Here is a 25,198-nt window from a genome sequence, read left to right as displayed (position 1 = left end):
AGCAGGCTGAAATGCCACGATATGTCCCATGGATTACCCCCACACTTCAACCCCCCACAACTTTACCCACAAGCTGCGAGGGATAAGGAAAAGAAAAACAGCAAAGACAAATAGAAGGGAAATAAAATCTAGATCCAGAAAGGACTGCTTTTGTTTTTTGGTAAGGTTTTAAATCTTTGCCCATAATTTTGGAGGTGAGTGTGTCATTTTATCAGTGTATGAAGATAGAATTGTATATTATTTATTCTTTTCATATTTGATCATATGACTGATCTTAGATTTATTGACTTATATAAATATCTTCATGAGGCTGTTATCCTGTTTGAATTTTATGACTTTTTGTCTTGGACCTCCTGTAAACTTGTTATTGTCTTCAATGTTGGAGAAAAGATTAATGATGTGAAACATATAATATTAATTTAATTTAACAATGTAATAATGGAACACGATAACATGTAAATATTTTACAGGAGCTGTAAAGACAAGCATTATGGAGAGAATTATGGAACTAGGTCTTTTGATTCTTTTGGGTCTGCCGCCTGTGGTGGGAACTGGGTGAGTTCAAGAAAATATTTATTAATCTTCCTGCTTCCTGAAAATAAACATTAAGAAATGTTTTAAATTATTTGCTTAAGCTGGAATTGAATATTACAGAATATATTTTAGGTTAAAAAGAAATTAGCGACAATATAGTGTAATAATGCTGTAACATATTCTACTCTAAACCATTCCCAAAAAAACAGCTTGTTGTCAATAAACTCAGATGTTTGTTTAAAAAAATTCTATAGAAATATTTGTCTCAATATATTTTTCCATTTTTATGAATGCCATCATAAACTCAATGCCTCCCCACATTTCTGGAATGTTAACCACTCAAATACCAGTTTAGCCATTAAAGTTTCTTGAAAAACTCTTGGAAATTGGAAAGTATATCTAAGCCTGGGAGTGTCAGCAACATTGGTTCTGATCAATGTTTATATCACATTTTGTTAAAAAGTCATCAGAAAGTATTTTTTTCCTCCTCAAGTATCCTAATCGGTAGATTTACAGCAAATTATTTAAAGGGATTACAATTCCATTGATAAAAACAATTAAACAACAAAAATAGAACTTAAATCACAATGGTGGTGTATTAAAAAATGCACTTTGAAAGTAGGTCAATGGCACAAAAATGCCAAAATAAACTTTTGGCAATTTAAAAGGCTCATAGTATTGAAGAAAGACATCATGAAAAAATGTAATTTCACCCAAACAACTTGGCTACATGAAATGGCGCTTGGATCAACAACCTGTTCAAAGACAAGATTTGTGCTTAGTAATACTGCATTCTGCGTGCTTTAATAAAGGTCAGGCTTCTGCAGCAGTCGTTGTGCTTTTACAACCATTTAAGTTTTCAATACATAGAAATTATGAAGATGTATTAAAATTAAATGTAAAAAAAATGTAACAGATGATTAAAATTATTGTGATTTCAAATTTGGCATCCGGACTGTTTTATCCAGCATTAACTGGGTTCCCTTAACTGAAACCTTTTGCACTGCTCTTTGGTGCTAAAAATGTTAAGATACAGTTAAACTCACAATCATTCATGTCTGGAAGATTTGGGTTTAAAATAATCTTTTAACTTTACCAATCTTTCCACCAACTGGAAGTAGTACTAACCTTTTGGAGTGGCCCAGTCAGAGTTTGGACTAAAATCTGATGTCTGCGGTGCCAATAAAGACATTTCCACTTATTATCGAGATTAATATAAATTGTTTGCAAAATGACATTTTTAGATAAAGTGTAAATAATAATACATATAAAATAAAAACAATTTTATTTTGAAAGATGCATCTCTCATTTCTCATAAACAAAATTCTTGGGTGAATAAAGATTAAAAAAAACAATCTGCCAGGGTTCTGAATAATTTTGGGTTTTACCATAATTGTCACATTGCAGACACTGGTGTGAACACACGGTGGAAGAGAGAGTGGAGTGGGTTCTCTCCCCACGTCTACAGCTCGAGGTGAGCTGCTCTGAAGTGTACCAGTACAACACCCAGGGATGGAGACTGGATGTGGATAGGCTGCGCACCAAGCATGGGGGGGATGAGGGTATTGCACTTTATTACAAACAACAGGGACAGAAGGCATCCTGTTTCTTGTACAAGTAAGTGGAGGGGAGGGTTTCTTCAAAAACTTCATCTCCTATGAAAATAAAATGCTAAAGTAATTGTACAGAATTTAGTCAGCAGTGGATTCTGATGGTTTATTTGGCCCAGGAAAAACAGCAAGTCTTCGTGCATCTCCGTATACACCAGCATGGGGCATATGGAGATAAGCACTGCCTATTTTTTTTTTAAACTGACAAAACAGAAATTTTCTGTAGTGAATACAAGCAGATCTTCTTCCCTAACCTCTTTGTTTAAACGTGTTCTGTTATTTTTGAGGACAAAAAACAGTATTGGTACTACTTATGCAACCTGTTTTATAAAGTCAACATTATGGAATACCATTTGAGCATACAATGGGAAATCCTCTGGTAATCATGTTTGCTCAAATACAAATGCACAGATTGTCTAGATTGTTTAAGGCAGTTTCATCTTTTGGGGAGAGAGAATATCAATAAAAAATTTAAAAACAAGTTCCTGAAAAACAGAAAACAATGTTTTTAAGTAAAATACGGATTTGAGTACCTGTTGGACAAACCTTTATTTCCTTTGCACAGAGGTGATTCTTTCCTTGGAGTTGGTCATCATGTTTGCATAAATCTCAGAAGGGATTTTGACCCACTCCTCTATACAGAACCTCTGTAAAGCAACTCAGAGATTCAGGTGTAGGATCGATAGCTAGAAACTGACTCCAGAACATTAACTTCATTAGCTTCTTCCCTACACACTCATTCGTGGCTGCTGAGGTACGTTTTGGATAATTTTCAAACTTAAACACCCATCCACAACTCACCTTAAGTTTTCTTACTGAGGCAAAAAGGTTAATCTCCCAGATTTTACAGTACGTGTCCCAATCCATTGGCCCCTGTATGTGATGAAGTCGCCCCGTGCCTTTATCAGAAAACAGCCACACGGAAAACGGTTTCAGCATCTGTTCTTGACTATAGGGATTGTAGCTGACCTCAATTATAGCTAGAACTGATTGCTGCTAGATCTGTAAACAGTGAACCTTCCCAGGAGTGGCCAACCTACCAAAATTACTCCAAGAGCACATCAATGTCTCATCCAGCAGGTCACACACAAACCTTAAACAACATCTAAAGCTCTGTAGGCCTCACATCTCTCAGTGAAGCTGTGTTAATGTTAAAACAATAAGAAAGAGACTGGACAAAAATGACATCCAAGAGAACGTTCCAAGGCCAAAATCATGGCTGACCAACAAAAACACAAAAGCCCATCGCACACTTGCCAAAAAAACCTCTTGATGATCCCTAAGACCTTCGGGGGAAAACAACAAGACAATAGTGGAACCTTTTGGAATGTACACATCCCATTATGTCAGGTGTAAAAATAACACATTTGAGAAAATGGGAGCATCATATCTACAGTCAAACATGTTAGTGGAAATGTGATGCTCCGGGGCTGATTTGCAGCTGTAGAGACTGAAAGACATCCTGTAACTGATTAAAATATGAGTTCTGATTTTTTGCTGAAACTCCAGGAGACCTTAGTCCTTCCATTAGTTCAGTACACCTGGGTTATGCAGCAGGACAATGATCTGAGGCACACCTGCAAGTCCAACTCTGAACTGAATGAAAAAAACCAAACAGACAACGGCTTCATTAAATCTGGACTTAAATACAGCTGAGATGCTGTGGTGTTAAACATGCTCTAAACCCCTCCATGTTTCTGAATGAAAACATTGCTGCAGTTATCACAAACACTTGTCACCACGACCAGTTATCTGGTTGTGTTTGTATTAGTTTTTTGTATCTTCTCAGGTTTCTTCTCAGGTGACCTGAAATTTTTAATTGTGACATAAATGTGAAATTATAAAAATGAAACTTAAATTAACAGCTGACAGCATTCCTTTCTTTGTAAGTGGGGCTATGTGTTCTTCCTGGCTTTTCTTTGAGATTATATCTCTATCTAATTAAACAAAATTACAATAAAAGTTTGAAACTAATAATTTCTTAGTAAGTTAACAAACAATTTCAGTAGCAACAATTTTTTTCCCACGCTGCAGACATAAAGAGAACCTGTGTAGTTCACAGTCTGGTATCCACGTGTCTCTGTCCCTCTTAGACCCCCAGAGATGCAGAGCGAAGTGGTGAATAAAACAGTGAGGACCTGTTGTGAGGGATGGGGAGGACCTCACTGCTCTCAGGGTAAGAGCAAGAAGCCACTGGGTTGCTTCTACATGCATACATGATTTCAGTAAATTTAGTCTCTTAAAATGTGGAAGCATGTAAGTAACTAAAGCCAGACTAATTCTAAAACAGCTGCAGATAAATTACATTTTGTCAAAACAAACTATGGCTAAAACTGTCAAATCATTGCAAAAGACTCAGAATGCTGTATTTTTATCTTGTTGTATTTAATGTTATGTTTAGGTTTATGTTACAGCTATGAATGTAACTGTGTACTAGGTTGCTCAATCAAAGTAAGGTTATAGAAGCTAAGGAAGACTGATCTTGATGCTGAGAGGATATCATTCTCTTAGGTGTTGGGGTGCGTGGTCAGTGCTATTCCACGTGGAACTGTGTGGAATTCCCTGGAGTTCATAACTCCTCACTCATGCCGATGGAGCAATGCTGCAGCACCCTGTGGGGACTGAGCTGGAGGAACGCCTCGGACCAAACATGTTTGACTTGCACCTACACTCTGCTGCCAGGTCTAAAAATACATGCACACAAAGGACAATAATATGTGGGACTCTGCACTTAGAAATCTGTTGCTTCAGACTGGAAAATTAAAGTACAAGTATGAACCGATGTGAAGGATATCTCGCATACACGACCTTTCTGTCTCACCTTCAGACTCCCAGTCCTCTCCTCTAGTGCGAAGTGGACTGCTGGGTACTGCCAGGGTTTCTCAAGGCTCAGCCACATGCATGTCCTGGGGTGGAGTCCACTATCGCACTTTTGACAGGAAGCACTTCCACTTCCAGGGAAGCTGTACGTACCTTCTGGCCTCATCTACTGATGGCACCTGGGCAGTCTATATCAGTACAGTCTGTGACCAAAGAGGAGACTGTAGCAAGGTGATATTTCCACATCAAACCCATTTCTGCGGCAGTGATTACATAACCTATGTTTGCACGCAGCCAATCTTTGCACTACATCTCTAAATAATCAGAAAACATTTGTGCGTGTGTGTTAATATGATAACAGGCCCTAAGGATGATGCTGGGTCTAGATTTGGTTTCTATTCATCACAGAAACCTAACGCTGAACACCCTCCCTGTTCCAAATGGGGAGCCACTATTTCAAAATGGTAAGACATTCTTAGCAAAGCAAAACATTTTTCCTACGAATTTTCTTTATGGGTCCCTGGGTCAACTATTTTAATATGAACATATAAAGGTTTTTAGACTATCCAAACTAACCTGACTCTATGTGAAGAGGCACTGTAAGTTCCCCTGAAACTTTGAACTAGCTGAGCTACCTATTGCCACAATAACTGCCACCAAGTGTTTGCAATTAAATGACTAAGAGTCTTTTGAATCACTCTGAAGGAATTCTGGCTGATTCTTCTTTGCAGAGTTATTTCTAATTCAGCCCCATTAAAGTGTTTTCAATTATGAATAGCCTGTTTAATGATACAATATAGCATCTCAATCAGATTTACACTACCAGTAAAATGTTTGGACACACTTTCTCAGTCAACTGAATGAGCAGCCTCTGGCTTGCAGGTTTATGTGCTGCGTTTGTTCCTACTTGTAGTTGTAAATAATCCATCCTATTATTCAAGTAATGAGCATTACTGGTGGAAAACATTGGAGTAGCTGTTTTAATGCATGTCGGCTGTAAGTCATGGCCGTCTAACTGCTTTGCTGTCCTGCTTCCGTTTCCGAAGCTTCCAGCTTCCATGCATCCTCACTCAGTCAGCTTGGCAGTTGGCTGCTTCCCACAGAGTTGGTCACAGCTTCTTCTCTGTAACAATCTTTCTATTATCTAAAGGTTATCTTGATCTCCAGTAAACAATATATATTAAAATAATCCATGTGTTGTAGCACATGGAGCCAAGCCTTCCTAGGTCTCACTAAATTCTAGTTTTCATACAGCCCTGCAAATAAAAATACAGAAACATGCTCTTTTTATTCAATGTCTTCCCTTTCATTTTTCAAAAGCCATCATAAGTTTTGCTTACATGAAGAGTTTTTCTCATTGCCTTAAGGTGTGAGTGTCCATTGGCTAGGGGACTTTGTGTTTGTGGAGAGTGGAGTGGGGGTGAGGATGAAGTTCGACATGGTCAACACAATTTATGTGACAGTAACCTCTGAGCACCTTGGAACCACCAGGGGACTCTGTGGACTCTTTAACAACAACCCTGATGGTAAGAATATGCACATGCAAGTTCACTTTAGTGTGCTGCCGGTTTCCACACTTTTTGGTTGAACTGACTCAGACTGGTTCCTTTGAACTGCTGTCTGTGTAATTATCACAGATGACTTCACCACGATGGCTGGAGCCGTCTCTCCATATGCTGCCAGTTTTGGCAACTCATGGAAAGTTCCGGACCAGCACATAGAGGTGCTGTGACTCATCTTTTTAAATGTGTTATTGCGGTTAGTTTACCAGTGTCATATTACAGTTAATTTGTTTGTATCCACCAAAAATCAATCCATATTTTTAGTTGTTAAATACAGCTGTGGTAGGAAAATGATTTCAGCGATCACCGCTGGTCTGCTGATTTATCTTGTAGTCATTAGTATTTACCTAAATTTACTAATTGGGGGTAAAATGACAAACTAAGTGTCTCTATTTGTCCATTAGGAGTGCAGCGATGCAGCTGAGCTCGGCCACAGCTGTGATGCCACTGGAGAGCCCACTCTACGCAGGCATGCAGAATCAGTGTGTAATCAGTTGCTGGAAAACCCCTTCACACACTGCTACAGCGAGGTCAGAAACTCATACAATAAGTGAAGTTACAAGAAGGGATGCACTAATTAGAACACTGTGGCCAATTTCTAATCTTCAGGTTTTATAAAGCTTTGACCTGGTAATATTGCATTTAACCCATTCTGATTTCTCTTTAAGAATCATGCACCAAATGACAATATTATAGTCTATTACCCTGACTGCATGCAGCTGGATTCTTACCAAAAACAGTCTTTTTATCAACTGGTCAATTGTTTTAGATCACTCCCCAAAAGAACCCCAAAACAGACGTAAAAGTTTCAAATAAACTACATAGGACTCTGCAGTGAGTAGCCCCAATGTTGTTGTTGATCACTTAAAAAAATGCTTAGACATGTTTAATCTCGGTGTTTTTGGAGGGAATGTAAATCGTCAACTTAACTCTGGATCTTCTAAAAGGCTACCAGCATTTCTAAATCCTACATGTTGACTGTCAGAGTTTGAAAGCTTTTGTCTACGTCCTTCAGCCCTGCTATAATTTGCTGAACATCTCTCTCCATGTCTCTCACAGCCTTAATGAACTGCAGACATATTTTTAAAATACCGTAAAAAATTGTTTTCTCTGTGCTACCCCTGACTTAGTTTTTAACACTTCATTGATACTGAAAATATCTAAATTGGAGTCTTTTTGACCCAGTACCAGCATCAACACCGAAGAGCTTTCTCAAGGTTTCTCAAACCTAGTAAGACAATCCGTATCTCTTGATCTTAGCAAATGTCCAAAGTTCATGCAACAACCTAAGCAAACTCATGTACCACAGGTCAACAGCAATCAATTTGCGGCCTGTTATCTAAGATAACAGGCTGAATCTTCATTGCCAAGTGTATTCTTGCTCTGTAGAAGTTTTACCTATATCTCTGTTAAAAAATAAATGTCCTACAGTGGATTGCCATTAGTGTGCTCACTATTGTCAATGTTTTACTAGCCTCTGGTAAGGTACCTATTTATTTGAAAATTCTGTCATCCTGCTTTTGAAAGAAGACAGTTGGTATCCTTCGCTTCTTAGCAGTTGTAGACACATCTCCAAGCTTCTATTTCCTACTAAGATCTTAGAAAAGGCTGCGGTCAACCAGTTAACTGTTGCTCTGGATCAGCACAGCATTCCTGGCCACTTTCAGTCAGGTTTTTGAAAATCTCATTCAACTGAAACAGCACTTCTGTCAGTATCATATGATATTTGTAATACAAAGTGACAAGGGACATTGTTCTGTCCTGCTTATATTGAACCTTCCCTCCACTTTCAGTACAGCTGACCATCACATTCTGCTCGATAGGCTGAGGTACTGGACTGGTGTATGAGGATCTACTATGAAGTGATTCTCTTCATACTTATTTGACAGATCATATTTGTAGCTACGTCTGAGTACAGATCTCCCCCTTATCCAGTCCATTTTAGTGTACCCAAGGTTTTGTTTTTGGGCCTCTGTTGTTGTTGTTGTATTTGCTCCCCCTTGGGCGCATTCTGGCAACCTTTAAAGACACTTCTTATCACTGCAATGCAGATGATATTTAATTGTACACTTCGTTTCACCCAAATGAAATGTTTAACCTTCACAGTTTGTTAAAAGTGTTTAGACTCTGCTTAGTCAGTGGATGGATGACAGTTTTCTTAAATCAAATGAAGAAAAAACTTAACTAATTATCATTGCATCATAAAATGCATGTCTGGGATAAAGGAGACACTTTGACCTGTTGGTTCTCTGTCATGAACCTTGGCATAACCTTTGATTCTGGTTTTACTTTTGGTACAACTGTCAAATTGAGAGATTGTTATAAAGCTAAATCTGCTGGGGGTGATTTTGGGCTTAACTGTGTTTTTATTCCGATTATTGGGGTTTACAGTTAAATAATATAAGGTGGTGTCTTTTTCTGTTTCAGGTTGACCCAGTAATTTACATAGACACCTGTCAGTATCTATATTGTAGCCTCCCACCCAAAGAGAGACAGGATGCAGTGTGTGACACCCTGGCCAGCTACACCCGAGAGTGTGCTCAGCGACACATCATCTTAATGTGGAGGACAGCAACATTATGTGGTAAATAAATATAGCATGTTGGTATAGGACTTGCAGAAGAAAGTTCTGAATGCTATCATCATCCACCTTTAAGTAATGCAAAAGCACCAGTTTGTTTATTTGACGATGTTTCCTCAAAACGTTCATTGCCTTACCAGGTCGTGTCTGCCCCAGAGGACAGGTTTTTTCAGACTGTGTGTCCTCCTGTCCTCCGAGCTGTACTTCACCTCAGCCCCCAGGGCCTGCTGCAGCCATGGGTCAGTGCAGAGAGGAGTGTGTGGGGGGCTGTGAGTGTCCTCCTGGTCTCTACCTTCACCAAGGTCTCTGTTTGAAAAGAGAAGACTGCCCCTGTTTCCACCGCAGGCATAGCTACCAGCCTGGGAACAGTATACAGATGAGATGCAACACCTGGTGGGTTTAAATACATGTACCCGCTCTACTTGTCCTACATCAGCATCCCTAAATGTCTTTTACATGTGTTTCTTTCTGATTCTCCATCATTGTATTGATATTTACCCCATTTACCAGTGTGTGCAGGGCAGGTCAGTGGGAATGCACAGGTGAGAAGTGTTCAGGCCAGTGCACTCTGATGGGGGCATTACAGGTGACCACGTTAGACAAAAAACGGTATGGGTTGCCTGGAGGAAACTGTCCTTTCATTGTTGTGGAGGTAAGACACAACAGAAAGTGCACACAGAGACACGTGCTAAGATGTGTGGGTGCTTGCTACTGTTGTTTATTCCATTTTTGTGCCCAGGACTTTGTTGACAGGAAGTTGACGGTGGGAGTGCGCTGTGGACAGTGTACAGTAGGGGACCGGGGAGGGGTAGCAGAAATGGGCTGTTTAAAGGAGATGTCAGTGACAGCCCAGCACACAACAGTCACCATCACAGACACTGGTGAGCTGGCTAAAAAAAAATCTGACAACAACTGTTGTAAAACTAGGCTTCTGGCAGCACAGAAAACTAATAAGCAGAAAATCTGGCTTCTTGGAAATGAAATGCAAAGAACAGGGCTGGGTAAAGACCTTTGGTCAGTACTGTTTGTTCACTGGATAAGCCTACTAAAGGTAGCCATACATTGATTGTGGGGTGTGATAAAGAGGTGTTCCACTTGTTAACTTTACTAAACGTGCCACAGCAGATTTTTATTTAGTCCCCATATAGAGATAGATTTCTCTCACATTTTTGGCCAATTCACTTTCTCTTTGTTAAGAATTACTTATTTTCACTCTCAAATGTAGCAATTTGTTTTACACAAATCAAGCTTTTTGTACACAGATTTATTGTTGCTCCCACAAATATTCTCTGCTACTGTTTAAGTCCTGCTCCTCCTGATTAAAACTTCTACTGCATGAACCCTAACCTATAAAGCCGGCTCTCTTGGGCCTGTTCTCTCTGTAGAGTGTGTAAGGTAAGGTAAGGTAAGGTAAGGTAAGGTAAGGTAAGGTAAGGTAAGGTAAGGTAAGTTTATTTATATAGTGCCAGGGCCAGTCATTAGAGCCTAATGCACAGACCCAACCTCAATGGGGATAGAAGGCTTGGGGAGAGGTAGGGTACACCATGGTCGACAGTCCTTAACAGAGAAACACAGAGACACACAGGAAAAACAACCATGCCCACACACTCACTCCTAAGGGCAATTTAGGGTAACCAATTAAGCTAAGGTATTTTTGGACTGAGGAAGGAAGCCAGGGTACCTGGAGTAAACACACATGAACTTGGAAAACATGTAAACCTCATACAGAAAGAGCCTGGTCAGGAGTGAACTCTGGACCTTCTTGATGCAAGTAAACATTAATAACAACTGCACAGCCATACAGCCCACCCACAACATCATGCAACTTTTAATATCGGACAAAGATAAGCTGTGTAAATACAAAATGCTGTTTTCAAATTATGATTTCAATTACTAGGGGGTAGGCAATATGCAAGCCAACTTGGTAATGTGTCAGAAATATAATGTTCAGTCATGAATTACATGTGATTTAATACATTTTTAGATTCAGTTTCATTGGCCACACCCAGGCCTAATTTCAGCCAGATCTATGGAATCAGGAAAACACTTGAATACAACCTGTCAGAAAACATATTGTAGGGTAATAGATCTGTAAAAGCAACACACCAAGCCTTGATTTAATCACGAATAGATCAGAAACAAAGTTACCAACATTTATCATTCTGGAAGAGTCACAAAGACATTTATAAGTCATTTATAAGCCAATCATCGACTCATCTAGGAAAATTAAAGTCAGTGTTCATAATTCAACAATCAGAGAGAGAGTGGGCAGAAATGGCATCCATGAGAGAATTCCAAGGCCAAAACCTCGGTTGACCAAAAAGAACACAAATCCTATCTGATACTTCCTAAAAAAACATCATGAGGATCTTCAAAACTTTTGGGAAATATGCTTTTGACTGACAAGACAAAAGGACAACTTTTTGAAAGGTATGCTTCTCATTATACCTGGTGTAAAACCAACACAGCATTAAAAAAAAAGACTCTGTACAAACATTAAATGATGGTGGCGCTAGTATAATTGTGTCGTACCGCTTTGCTGATTCATGACCTGAATGTATTGCCATGATTGATGGAAGCATGAATTCTATTCTGTAGCATAAAATCCTGCATGATGGTGACAATCCATTAGTTTCTAACCCTAAATTCAAACTCACTTGAGGGTGGCAGCAGGATGAAAAACCAAAGCACACCAACAAGTCTAAATCAATCCAATAAATAAACAAAATACATGTTTTAAAGTGGGCTAGTGAAAGTGTCTCTAGTGATTTTAACTCCCTGGAACGTCTCCAGGTTGTTCAGAACGCTGCTGCTAGACTTCTGACAAAATCTTCTAAGTATTCCCACTCCACACCGTTACTCATCTAGCTGCACTGGCTCCCCATTAAATTCAGAGCTCAGTTTAAGATTCTGGTCCTGACTTATAGAGGTCTTCATGGTCAAGCCCCAACTTATATCAGTGAACTCTTATATCCGTACAATCCCCCCAGGTCTCTGAGGTCATGCGATAAAGTCCTACTGGCAGTACATCACACAAGGCTGAAAACTAAGGGTGATAGAGCTTTTGCAACAGTAGCTCCCCGACTCTGGAACTCTATCCCCTTGTGTATAAGGACTGCGGATTCGGTGGTGTATTTTAAAAACCAGCTAAAAACTCATCTTTTTAGGCTTGCGTTTGGTTAGTTTATTTTTGATTTTATCTTAACTTCTATTTTACATTTATAAATATATTATTCCAATTGTGCCTTGTATTAGTGTTGTGAAACACTTTGTGATCTGTGTCTTGAGAGGTGCTATATAAATAAAATTTTACTTACTTACTTACTTACTTTATTCAAATGCTTTGGCATTAACTCAAAGAAGATCTTCATGCTTGAAAATCCTCCATGTGACAGAATAAAAGCAATTGAGGAAAGAAGGGTGGACCAAAATTATTCCACAGTGTTTGACTGATTTAGAGTCTTTTATCATTGCTAGATGAAATCATCATTTGAAAAAGACTGCAATTGTCTTCAAAGTGATACAAAGTTGTTGCCCTAGTAACTAAGATTAGTATTGTTCCTTTTAGGCACTGTGACTCTGAATGGCCAACGGGAGACACTGCCTGTGGTGACCGGAGACCTGGTGCTGCGTAAGGTCTCCTCTTCATTTATCTTCATCCAGACCTTTGGTGCTCAACTTCTTTGGTACTTAGATGGATCTTATGCCCTCATCAGCCTGCAGCCTGGTTTTGCCAACAAGGTGATCCTAAGACGACATGTGGTTCTCTTGTTACATGTCCACTTCTAAGTAAACAAACTCCAGTATCACTATTTGCTTACCTAACTGCAGAAATGAACCATCACAGATTATGAAGGGACTGTGTTTTTTATTGATTATACACAGTCATTTCCATTCATATGTTCCTCTACTAGTGGTTATTGGATGCATGTGTTGTGTTTAAGGTGCGTGGTCTGTGTGGAACATTGACCTGGAGCCAGCATGATGACTTTACAACCCCGGAGGGAGATGTGGAGAACAACGTTTTATCCTTTGCAGAGAAATTCTCAATTGAGCCATGCACCTTGCCTGGAGGAGCTCCACCTGATCCCTGTTCCACATACACCCAGAGGAGAACCTATGCTGAAACAGTGTGTGCTATCATGCATAGTCCTGTCTTTCAGGTCAGTATGTATGAAGAGAGTTGTGTCTTCTTAAGTCTCTCTGCTTAATCACACACGCCTCACACCTCTACCTTGCAGGTGTGTCATGATGTGGTGGACAGGGAGCCATATTTCCGTCTCTGCCTGTCAGAGGTGTGTGGCTGTGGTCCACAGAGAACGTGTCACTGCACCGTCCTTACTGCCTATGCCCGGCACTGTGCACAGGAGGGTGTCATGGTCCACTGGCGCAACCAAACATTCTGCCGTAAGGCACCCCTATCGATGAACACTTCTTTATTTTGGTTCATTTAGCTGTCAGGACAGAAATATACACAACTGAGACTTTCAACTACTTTAATATGTTGTGCACTTTTGAAGATCAGCTTTTAAAATATTTGTTTGCTTCCTATATTCACACAGCAATGTTAAAAGCTAATCTCTTCCTCCTCTCTCTCCCTTCCTACCCAGCGGTCCAGTGCACAGGGGGCCAGGTGTACCAGGAATGCGGTCGTGCCTGCGGTGGCTCCTGCTCAGACCTGCGACACGGCTGGAACTGCGATGATTTCACTTCTGAAACAGGTCAAGGCATGTGTGTTCCAGGTTGTCAGTGTCCTTCAGGACTTGTGCAGGACCAGCAAGGCCAGTGTGTGCCCAACTCCTTGTGCCCTTGTATGGAAGGAGACAAGGCATACCCAGCAGGAGCTGTGGTTCTGAAAAGCTGTAACACCTGGTATGTAAAGAAGTTTAGAAAATTACACAAATTTAGTCAAGTCAGATATTTCTTGTCTTTAAAATCTAAAATGCTAGGATGTTCAGACAAGTAGAACTTATCTAGTAACTAATTTTTCTAGGAAAATGACTGATACGTTAATACATGAGGGTGAAGCCAGACTCATATGGTTAATTAGAGGATGATGATCTGTAACTGGGTATAATGTAACATGTAAAATCCCTCAGAATAAATTCATCGTTTATTCTCATAATGGAAAATTTACAAAAATCATATCAAAATATAGGAGAAAAGGTTTAACAAAAATTGTTTTAAATAAAATCACGAGTGGCACATCTGTTGGTGTCCCTAACAATTCCTTTTAAATAAATGTAAATTAAGCATCATTTAATTTTACATGTAACTTTTTTTAAGCTCATCAGTTTCTTGGAATGTCTAAATAGCAAAGCATGACTTCCTGTTTGCCTGGGATGGAAGTATTATGTGACACAGAAACACTTTTCCTCTCGCCAGAGTGGCCAATATGCTGGAAGAGGACCCATAAGGAGGTAAAGAAAAATATTCAAAGTTCACTGTAGAATGGGAGCAAAGAGTAATATCTTGGGGTCACCAAGTCTGCATAACCATTAGATAATACCTATATGCTCAGCAGCTCTTTTTTCAGTTCTACCTTCACAAACATGATGGTACAGGTTGCAGAGTTCGCTAAGCTCTACTTGGACTTCAGCTGAAATTATGAGCTTTGGTCCGATGATCCTCAGATTTAGTTTCTCAGCAACAAACACTCCAAGTGGGTTTGGCCCTAAACAAAGAATATATTTGTGGAAAAGCACCTCCTGCTCAATGTTAAGTAAGGTGGAGGGTCTATTATGCTGTGGACCTGTTTCTCTTCAAATGGCCAGGATATTTTTAGTTAAGATTTAAATGGCCTCCCGCAGATAACTGAATATCGTTTATTGGGTCTGTCAGAACGGTCGTGATTTAATTAATAAGGCCAAATCAACAAAGATTCACCAGACACAAAATCTTTAATACAGTGTCATCATAGTCCCCAGATCTGCAGTCAAGTGAAAAAAATCAGGACACCCTACCATATTCTGGATGTTTTTCATCATGTTTGGTCATATGGATATTTAATATAGTTTTAAAAAATTCTGAAATAATAAAGAATTATATATAAAAATAAAACTGAAGAAAATACCATAAAAATATTTCTGTAAATTGGAATAAAAATGTTTTTTTCCGGTGAGGAATACATTGCTATATCCCACATTTAATTCCACCAAAAAAGCTAAAATCACACAACTGAACTGACATAAAGTGATTTATTTCCTTATAGATATAACCTTCTGTCTCAGTACATTTTCTATTTCTATTACATTTCCTTTAGAACATTCAACTTTAGTTCCAGCACATTCATTTGTGTTTCAATGGCACATTCTTTTGTTTGGTCCTTTAAAATTTCTGGAGCGTACCATTTAAGAAAAAAACAATAGCTTAATAATTGAAAAGTTTGAACATTTCCACTGTAGTATTGCTTATTATCCTGTGTGGAGTGACTATGTGTGTAGGTTGTAAGGATGTAAAGCTTGCAGTATGTTAGATGGGTGGATGTTTAGTAGAGAGAAACTGTTCCATCTAGGTGAGAAAATGTTGCTGTAAGCAAGCTGGTGAACAAAATTTGAGCCTGCTCAAAATGATCCTAATATCAAATTGATGTAACTCTAGTTAAGTCACACTTACTTTAAAATCTTATATTGGTATTATGTAGCACCACACTTAAATGTCCAACCATAAATGTTATTACATAAATGTAATAACACAATGACTTAAAATGTTTGCATCAGATTTTTCAGTATTAAATTTATACAAAAGAATTTAATTCATATTACACCCTGGGGCAACTGTGGCTCTGTGGGAAGAGCAGGCGCCTTGCAATCTGAAAGTTGTGGGTTCAGTTCCACCTTCCTCTTGTCACATGTTGATGTTGATCTCGGCAAAGTACTTTACTCTACCAGTGTGTGCATTGATGTATGAATGTATGTGTTTTTGAGTGCGACAGGGTGACTGTAGCTCTAGTTCAAAGACATTTGAGTGGTGGATATGACTGGAAATAAGGTATATAAATTCAGTGCATTTACCAGTTTGTAGCATGCACATTTAAAGCATGGTAGATTAACCAAGTATGTCAAAGATATAGAAAGACACTAAACATCAAGTTACTCCCTAATCTAGATGCATGGCTGATATTTAACTGCATATCATATCACTTTCCTTTTATGAGTTTATGCCTGCCGCTTTCAACATTTGATGTTGATGATAAGCTGTCTACGATCGGACGTTTAGCTGTTCAGAGTTATTAGATAGAAACATGAAATTAGAATGTGACAGTGGAAAGATGTCTAAGACTTCTTATAACTAAATCTACCATTGTAGACTTAGATGATGTATGAAATCCCTTCTACAGATTTAACAATAAGGCATAACCTCAAACAAATGTTGTTTGTGGGGAAAAGAACAAAACGAACTGTGCATGATCTCTAAAATTGCACTATCAGAGTATTGCAGTGTTTTAGTGTATATGAGGCAATGTTCTCTCTGAAGAGGAGGCCTTGTGGTGAAAGAGGTCTGATGAAATCACTCTATGATCCTGCGCCCTGAAAGAGGATAGGTTGATTTCATTGCATTTCTTCACCACATCACAACACATTCAGCGTCCTCAAACTGTAGTCCAAAGACTGGAATGGAGTTGCCTGATTAGATGAGCACTTAAAGAAGTCTGTTCACTACGCTTTATGTGAAGTTGTCATTTTCTTTCTACTGCTATCGACCTGTCTGTTTAGCTGATTCACTCTACTGTGAAATTGCTAATTATTATACATATTTAGTACGTTAAATGGCAATTATTGACAGAGTGTTTCCAGTGAAATGATGGTCATAAAACCTCAGCACATTTCACTGACAAAAACATTTATGGGCACGTTGTAAACCTTCTTGTGCAAGGAGCGATTTACAGTTTGTCTAGGCCACATTTGCATAAAAGATCCTGATGTATTCTGGAAGAATCCGCCTCAACATGGATTCATTTTATTGCAGGTTATCATTCATCTGCAGATTATTTGAAATGAATTTGTGCAACTATCTTTTGTCTCACATGCAGTAATTACAGTTTTTGATTAGCCATTAAAGTTTCCTAAACATCTAACACATTATTCACCCTTACTTTCCAGTGTGTGTGAGCAGGGAGTATTTAACTGCAGCCAGGAGCACTGTGAGGAAGTACAACAGTGCCCCCACTCGCTGGTCTACTCACCACGCTCCTGCCTTCTTACTTGCTCCAGTCTGGACCCTCTTGGCCATCAGCATGTGTCCAGAGTCTCACAATCAAGCTGCAGAGAGCCATTGTCTGGTTGTGTCTGTCCTCAGGGAACTGTCTTACAAGTAGGTGAAGATTAAGTTTGAGCACTTACTGAAGGGGACAGAGATAAGCAGCTTCTCATATATTGCCTTGCAAAAGAATGAAGGAAGGCATCCCAACAGAATGCTGCTGCCACCATCATGTTTCCTCAGAAGGACATCATAGGGATTATTGTAGTTTCAGTTTTTCTCAACATAGCATTTTGCATGTAGGATCAAAACGTTTGATGTTGGTTTTTACCTCACAAGAGAAAATATGTGCCAGGTATTACTTGGATTATGCCAAAGTGGAAATGAGACTTCTAATATTTTTGTTTTTATTTCAAGAATGAGTGTTTACTAAGTGCACAACTAATAGTTATCACATCAACTGATTTACTTTCTTGGGCTGAAGATCTCCTTCTCTGTAGCTCCTCCAGAGACACCATGGGTCTCTTGGCTGCTTCTCTTATTAATGTCTGTACATTTAGATGGGAAACAATGTCTTGGTAGATCTGTAGTTGCACCATCCTCTTTGCATCCCAGATGGGGTTTGAACAAGGCTCTGTAAGATGTTCAAAGCTTGGGATATTATTTTACAACCTAAGCCTGCTTTAAAATTCTCCACAACTTTATCTACAGTGTCCCTTGGCTATTGTGATGATGTTTGTTTACTCTAATATTCCCCAACAAACCTCTGAAACCTTAACAAAACATCTACATACTATATTAGGGATAAATTATATAATTATTAGTTAGATTACCGTTGAAGGCAATTTGTTGCACTGGATTTTTATTTAGGACCACCTGATTTAAAACTTGCTACATACATAGGCATGTTATTCTTTTGAGATTTTACTTAAAAAATACAAAACAAGATCATTTACCATTTTCCTTCCACTTCAAGTATGCGCGCATGTGGTTGTTATAGGACCAAATGTGCAAGGTAAAATATTTATAACTGTTGAGCCAGACTAGACATGCATCGTGCATAAAAAAATAAAAAATAAATAGGTGAATATCCTACTTCAGTTGGGGAAGAAAAGAAGTACACATATTAGAAACCAGATGTTTTTGCCAGGACATAAAACACATGTGCACATGGGAACAGGTGTGCATGTAAACACGTGTAAACACATGTGCAAGTTCACATTGAAAATGTCAGTGACCTGCTTCGGTCGATTACAAGAACTCTGCATGTTGAACAGACACTTAGCTTCAGGAAGACCTCAGGCCAACATAGCACACAATCCTGAAATGAAATAAACATTATACTAACCAATCCAAGAAAATACAACATACAAACCTACCAGATCTTCCCTACAAAGCCAGGTTGCCCAAAGATCTAAAATGCTACAAATGTATGAATGGGCATTTAAGGCTTCATAAACAGACATGGTGTAAGGCAGTGAAATGGCCCAAACACCCAGAAGAGCAGCTTCACAGTCATTACATAGGGCACTGCTAATTGATGATTGGCTTGACACCTTGGAAGCAGCACCCAATCGCAAAGGAGGAGGAGGATCCTAAAACATAAGACATTATTTCACCTAAAACAAAACATCCAAATTGAGTTTGTAACACTGGTTGAGTTAAAAATCAGGGAAATTTTCCATGCAGGTAGACTAGGTAGACTACTGTGAAAACCACCACCAAAACCTGTCGTAGAATAGTTAAAACTCAGTTTGAGGCAAATCCTGATAAAGATGGTGTTGAAGTCAGCACAACAAAAAATGGAAATAAATAAAACATACATATATCTACTGATAGGATGACACTAGAAATATGACAGACAGCAGTGTTGTTTTTTCCCAGTCAACACCAGTAATTATGGGTAATGTTCTAAGGTCTGTGCTCCTAACTCTGCATCTTTGCATGTTTTAGGATGATCGCTGTGTTCTGCCGGATGAGTGTCCATGTCACCATAATGGTCAACTTTATTACACCAATGACACTATCACTAAAGACTGCAACACATGGTAATGTCTACAACTGTTGACTGGCATCCCCATCCTTTAAGTCCAATAAACAAATTGGTTTCATTTTTTTTCCTGCAGTGTGTGTAAGGAACGACACTGGCACTGCACCCAGACCATCTGTGCTGGAGTGTGTGTTGCAACTGGTGATCCACACTATGTGACATTTGACGGCCGCTGCTACTCGTTTCTTGGTGACTGCCAGTATGTGCTGGCCCGGGAGAACAGCGGTTTGTTCAGCGTTACGGCAGAGAACGTGCCGTGTGGCAGCACTGGCGTCACGTGCACCAAGTCAGTCACCCTCAGTCTGGGAAACACTGTCATACATCTGCTGAGAGGTTGGAATCACATTTGGTGTTATAATGAAAAGTTGATGTTAAATGATTGCCAGATGGATATATCATACATCCAGTGGTGATTCTAGTGTGAATGGAAAACAATTAAAGTAAAAAAGTTTGATTGTAAGAAAGAATAAAACGCAGTGCTGTCCTGCAAAAGGGATGTAAAGCTAGTCTGACAACTTTCACCATTGGCTTCACATGCATAAAAGCAATATAGATCTTGTCTGGGGCACAACATACAGATAAGTTAAATTTTTTATGAGCCACGCATGCACCACCCTTTTTTATGCTGCCCTGGGTAATGGCCCATATTACCATTTTGAGAAAACACCACTGCAGACATCCCAGGATTGGCTCTGTGTTCATAAATTGGTGAAATGACCAATGAGATAGCTGTTGTTTAATTTTAACCTTTAAACTTGAATTCAGGGATTTCCTGGAGAAAAAACTTTCATAACCTTGAGAGATAGCTTTTTTCAATCACAATTAAAGTAATTTTAAAGGAAAATGATTTACAGATTATGCCAATTTTTACCAAGAAATGTTTTCTAAGAAGCAGGAAGGTAGTTGGATGACTTGAGCTTGCTCATCTGTGGCATTCAGGTAAAGCAGTCACAGTAAATGGAATGCCCGTTATACTACCCAAGTCCTACAGTGGCAGCGGTTTGACTTTGGAGAGAGTCGGTATATTTGTTGCACTCTCTTCCCGACTAGGAATCACCTTGCTTTGGGACGGAGGTAAGGTAGCTTTTTTTTCTCTCACATCTACCAGACAAAATATAGTGTTTTTACAGAGTTTGCTTCTGAAGCAGTTCTTTTTTTTTTTACCTCATCCTATGTTTTTACTAGGTATGCGTGTGTATGTGCGCCTGGCGCCCCACATGCGGGGTCAAGTTGGAGGTCTGTGTGGTAATTTCGATGGAGACACAGAGAATGACTTCACAACACGTCAAGGAATCGTGGAGTCTACACCTGACCTATTTGGAAATTCTTGGAAGGTCAGTCCTTCTTGCCCAGATGTGGAAAACCAGGACCTCAGAGATCCCTGTGCTGTAAGTTCAGCATGGACATGCATGTATTCATTCACATAGTGGCAAAAATCATTGCTGATGATCGGTGTGCTCATAACTTTGCCTTTCCAGTTGAACCCCCACAGAATGACATGGGCCAGGAAAAGATGTGCTGTGCTGACTCAGGAGCTGTTTTCACGGTGCCACACCGAGGTGTCATTTCAGCAATATTATGACTGGTGTGTCTTTGATGCTTGTGGGTAAGTGACACCTCTAATGACAGCATTATTTTTTTAGATCTTACCAGGTTTAACAAGGGGCTGCTTGCTGGAACAGTTAGTAGCGCTGTCTGTCATGTCACAGCAAAAGGTCCTGGGTTTAAATTCCAACCTGGGGCCTTTCTGAACGGAGGTTGGATGTTCTTTACGTGCATGTGTGTGTTCTCACTGAGCACTCCGGCACATCCCAAAACACGACGGTTAGGTTAATTAGTTCCTCTACATTGCCATTAGGTGTGAGTGTGTGCATGCACTGTTGTTTGTTCTGTTTGTCAGAATACAGGTCTGTAGTGGACAAAATTGCAAAGGCAAAAACTGAACAATCTCCTACACCCTCTGTACAATGTACTGGCCAACCACAGGGGCCCATTCAGCATATGACTGATTCTTCTTGGCTACTGCAGGCCACAGGGAATCATTCTTTACTCTGGCCATCACTGATCATGTGAGACATTAGTGCAGTTCTTACTATTAAACACTGAGAGGAAAGGGTGTTAAGTTGTGGTGTTTAAAATATCGAGCCTCATCATGGACCTTATTAGTACTAATATTACAGTTATTAATAACTGTATACATATGGTATGTATGTCTCACCTTCAGTAAAACTATCATTGTTTAATTAGTTTAGTTTATATAATATTACATGTGTCATTCAAACAAATAAAATAGTTAACTAATCAACCTGCGATTAATTGCTATGATTTATTTCTTAATTATCCTCCATCTTTAAACCCAGAGCTGCATGTTTAGAATCAGCACAGAAGATATGGAAGAGAAGAGGTAGGCTTTGAACTTTCTACTACGTCTTACTGGAACCAGGAGATATTTTCCTGGTTTATTGAGCAACACCTGGTTCTGTCTACATGTAGAACTAGACTATAAGACTGGCTGCTGCAATGAGATGTAATGTGTTGATCTGAAGGACGTTTTAATGTGTTCAGATACGTTAGGATTAAATGCTTTTATTTTGAATGAAGTAAAGGACCAGATATTTTCACATCATGATGCAAATCCGGCTAGAAGCTCACAGAGAAGGTTGCTGCTGTTTTCTATCACAGACAGATCATTTAACTTCACCTGTAGCTCAGGTGAAAGTTCCTCATCATGACCCTGAAGATGCTCATTAGAGTGAACCTCCACCTCATGTCTTGCTGGGTGAATCAATGATTAGCTATAACTTACAATCAGCCCATACAGAGGATTCAGGTTTTACCGCTATCTTCTCCTGGGTTATACCGCTCAGCGTCCACCTGTTCCTGAACACACACACCCACCAGGCTCCCTCTCTCCAGTTGGCTCTGTGGTTGCTCTGAAATGAGCCCTATTCGAGGCGCTCAGTGTAACTTTTCAGGTAATGAAGGAGGCAGGTCGATGTCCCTGGAGTGAACTGCTGTTCTGGACTTCTCCAGAATGGAGTCCGTCTCTGGCTGTTGGCGTAGTTGCGCATTCGTGGTGCCGCGAGTGCGCAAATAGCTATTTTTTGTCTTCTCCTTTTAACTCAATGTCAGGTTAGGTGGAGTGGGACGTCATTATATGGAACACAATTGAAAAAATCTGATTGTTTTTAACTAAAAAGGTAAAGTCCAATACCATTTTCTGGCTGCATCTTTTTAATACTTCTAAATTTCTTCTATCAAGAACACCGGGGCTATTCAGAAAACATCCGGGGCTGAAGCCCTGGAAGCCCAGGTTTAACTACGTACCTGTCTGCAGCATTACAATTTAGTTGCACAAAACTGTTCATCCTATAGTAAAGTTATTATTTTGTTATTCTGCTTGAATCACCTTAATTGTTTCTCTTATTAATTCCAATTTCTTCTGAATGCACATTAAATTGTATTCAATATTTTCTAACTTAGTGATGTCTCTTTTGACTGATTGACCATTGCTTCTTGATTTGCTTCAGCAATTAAGATATCTGATGATTTCTGTTTCTTCAGAACAACAGGTGGCTCAGCTCAGATGTGAAGTTTGACTCAGTTCTAATAAACATCATCCACAGGGAGTCTGCCACTGGGAGATTGAGGGAGGGGGGTGGGCGGACCTCACTGACGCTGGACCATCTGTGTTTGGGTTCTGCAAACCTTACTATCTTTTTGATCTAACACTGTAATACTGCAAAATAATCACATATTCATTCACTGTCCAAGTGATTTTGGTTTGTGTTGGAGACTGTAAGGGTACGTAGAAACCATCAGTTAAAACTCTCTTCTAGAATTTAATAAAAATAAATAAATAACTCACCTGTCAACAGCTGCTACTGCCAAAGAAATAACTGCTGATTTGCATTCTTAAGAGAAAGGATTGTCTTGATAAACATTCGGGTTCATCTTGTTTTGTTATACATATGGTTTGATGTTTTACTTGTAAAGCTGGGCTCTGCCAAAAAAGATTGGCCATCTGTTTTATTTTGTGTGTTCAGCTGTGACTCCGGTGGAGACTGTGAGTGTCTTTGCACAGCTATCGCTTCGTATGCTGAGGAGTGCAACCGGAGAGGAATTTACATCCGCTGGAGGTCCCAGGAGCTCTGTCGTAGGTCACATTCACAAACACTTCAACATACATAGAGCGCATATCAAAAGTCTACACAGCCCTGATAAAATAGCAGTTTTTGGGGGTGTGAAAATACGGGAGCATGATATATCATTCCAAACCTTTTTCCACCTTTGGTGTGACATATGTTCTAATCCCACCCCACAGATTTCTATCAGACTCTCTTCTAAAATCTGACTAGGGCTTTAGATCTGATTAGGGCTTTCATTTTCCTCTTGTACAGCCATTTCCTTGTGATTTTGACATATACTTGGAGTGATTGTAAAAAAATATAATCCATCCTCATCCTCACCTTTCAAGCAAACATCCGAAGGTTCTGATTCAATATATATTTTCGGAACAAAACATGATTTCATCCAACTGGACAAAAACTGGTTCCATCAGCAGAAAATAAACCCCTGAGCATGATGCAACCAGCACCGTATTACACAGTGGAGTGTTTTTTAATGGGATGTGCAGTTGCTGTTGTTCCAAACATGCTCAAATTTGGTTTTAATCAAAGCATAGTACATTTTTCAATAAGGTTTTGGTGGATTTTAGTCAGTCAGTCATTTTCTACCACTTATTCCATAGTGGGTCGCGGGGAAGCTGGTGCCTATCTCCAGCAGTCTATGGGCGAGAGGCAGGGTACACCCTGGACAAGTCGCCAGTCCATCACAGGGCAACACACAAACAACCACGCACACACCCATTCATACACCTAAGGACAATTTAGAGTGACCAATTAACCTAACAGGCATGTCTTTGGACTGTGGGAGGAAGCCAGAGTACCCGGTGAGAACCCACGCATGCATGGGGAGAACATGCAAACTCCATGCAGAAAGACCCCCGGTCGGGAATCGAACCCAGGACCTTCTTGCTGCAAGGCAACAGTGCTACCAACTGCGCCACCGTGCAGCCCTGGATTTTAGTTTGACCTGGAAATTGAAAACTGTATTTCAGCTCTACTTGTCATGTACTGGTAGAGAGCAGGACCCAAATGCAGGGAAGAGGCAGGAAGATCAAAATAAACAATTTTACTTGAAAAAAGGAAATTCAAAAACTCAGGTCCAGGGAGAGAATCCAAATAATGCATCACAAGATGAACACAAGGAAACAGGCTGGCAGGAATAACTGGACGATCTGAAATACTTAAGGAGAGTTGATTAGTGAACAAGGAGCAGGTGGTTGAGTAGAGACAGGGTGCAGCTGTGAGGGAAGGCAACTTACAAGTTGAACTGGAGAAATGGGAGAAATACAGGGGTTGGACAATCAAACGGAAACACCTGTCATTTTAGTGTGGGAGGTTTCATGGCTAAATTGGACCAGCCTGGTAGCCAGTCTTCATTGATTGCACATTGCACCAGTAAGAGCAGAGTGTGAAGGTTCAATTAGCAGGGTAAGAGCACAGTTTTGCTCAAAATATTGAAATGCACACAACATTATGGGTGACATACCAGAGTTCAAAAGAGAACAAATTGTTGGTGCACGTCTTGCTGGCGCATCTGTGACCAAGACAGCAAGTCTTTGTGATGTATCAAGAGCCACGGTATCCAGGGTAATGTCAGCATACCACCAAGAAGGACGAACCACATCCAACAGGATTAACTGTGGATGCAAGAGGAAGCTGTCTGAAAGGGATGTTTGGGTTCTAACCCGGATTGTATCCAAAAAACATAAAACCAT

At 39.7% G+C, this 25,198-nt stretch overlaps 1 protein-coding gene across 1 annotated transcript in view; it reads left to right on the top strand.

Moving 5' to 3' along the window:
* The first annotated feature begins 490 nt into the window (after positions 1-490).
* Positions 491-25,198, top strand: part of sspo (SCO-spondin) — a 131,218-nt gene continuing 106,510 nt past the window's right edge. Inside the window, exons 1-24 of the mRNA XM_047350561.1 lie at positions 491-555; positions 1,942-2,151; positions 4,238-4,320; positions 4,656-4,826; positions 4,972-5,195; positions 5,326-5,428; positions 6,332-6,490; positions 6,602-6,687; positions 6,931-7,056; positions 8,954-9,110; positions 9,248-9,500; positions 9,618-9,759; positions 9,847-9,988; positions 12,676-12,848; positions 13,052-13,270; positions 13,349-13,514; positions 13,718-13,979; positions 17,210-17,420; positions 19,260-19,354; positions 19,433-19,689; positions 20,296-20,430; positions 20,542-20,744; positions 20,835-20,962; positions 23,403-23,512. Of these exons, the coding sequence (XP_047206517.1) occupies positions 491-555; positions 1,942-2,151; positions 4,238-4,320; positions 4,656-4,826; positions 4,972-5,195; positions 5,326-5,428; positions 6,332-6,490; positions 6,602-6,687; positions 6,931-7,056; positions 8,954-9,110; positions 9,248-9,500; positions 9,618-9,759; positions 9,847-9,988; positions 12,676-12,848; positions 13,052-13,270; positions 13,349-13,514; positions 13,718-13,979; positions 17,210-17,420; positions 19,260-19,354; positions 19,433-19,689; positions 20,296-20,430; positions 20,542-20,744; positions 20,835-20,962; positions 23,403-23,512 (3,880 nt within the window). The remainder of the gene's footprint in view (positions 556-1,941; positions 2,152-4,237; positions 4,321-4,655; positions 4,827-4,971; positions 5,196-5,325; positions 5,429-6,331; positions 6,491-6,601; positions 6,688-6,930; positions 7,057-8,953; positions 9,111-9,247; positions 9,501-9,617; positions 9,760-9,846; positions 9,989-12,675; positions 12,849-13,051; positions 13,271-13,348; positions 13,515-13,717; positions 13,980-17,209; positions 17,421-19,259; positions 19,355-19,432; positions 19,690-20,295; positions 20,431-20,541; positions 20,745-20,834; positions 20,963-23,402; positions 23,513-25,198) is intronic.

The sequence above is a fragment of the Girardinichthys multiradiatus genome, chromosome 21 (assembly GCF_021462225.1).
Source record: "Girardinichthys multiradiatus isolate DD_20200921_A chromosome 21, DD_fGirMul_XY1, whole genome shotgun sequence".
In the NCBI taxonomy this organism is placed as follows: domain Eukaryota; kingdom Metazoa; phylum Chordata; class Actinopteri; order Cyprinodontiformes; family Goodeidae; genus Girardinichthys; species Girardinichthys multiradiatus.
Note: the sequence above shows the minus strand (reverse complement) of the source record. Positions and strands in the feature narration are given on the sequence as shown.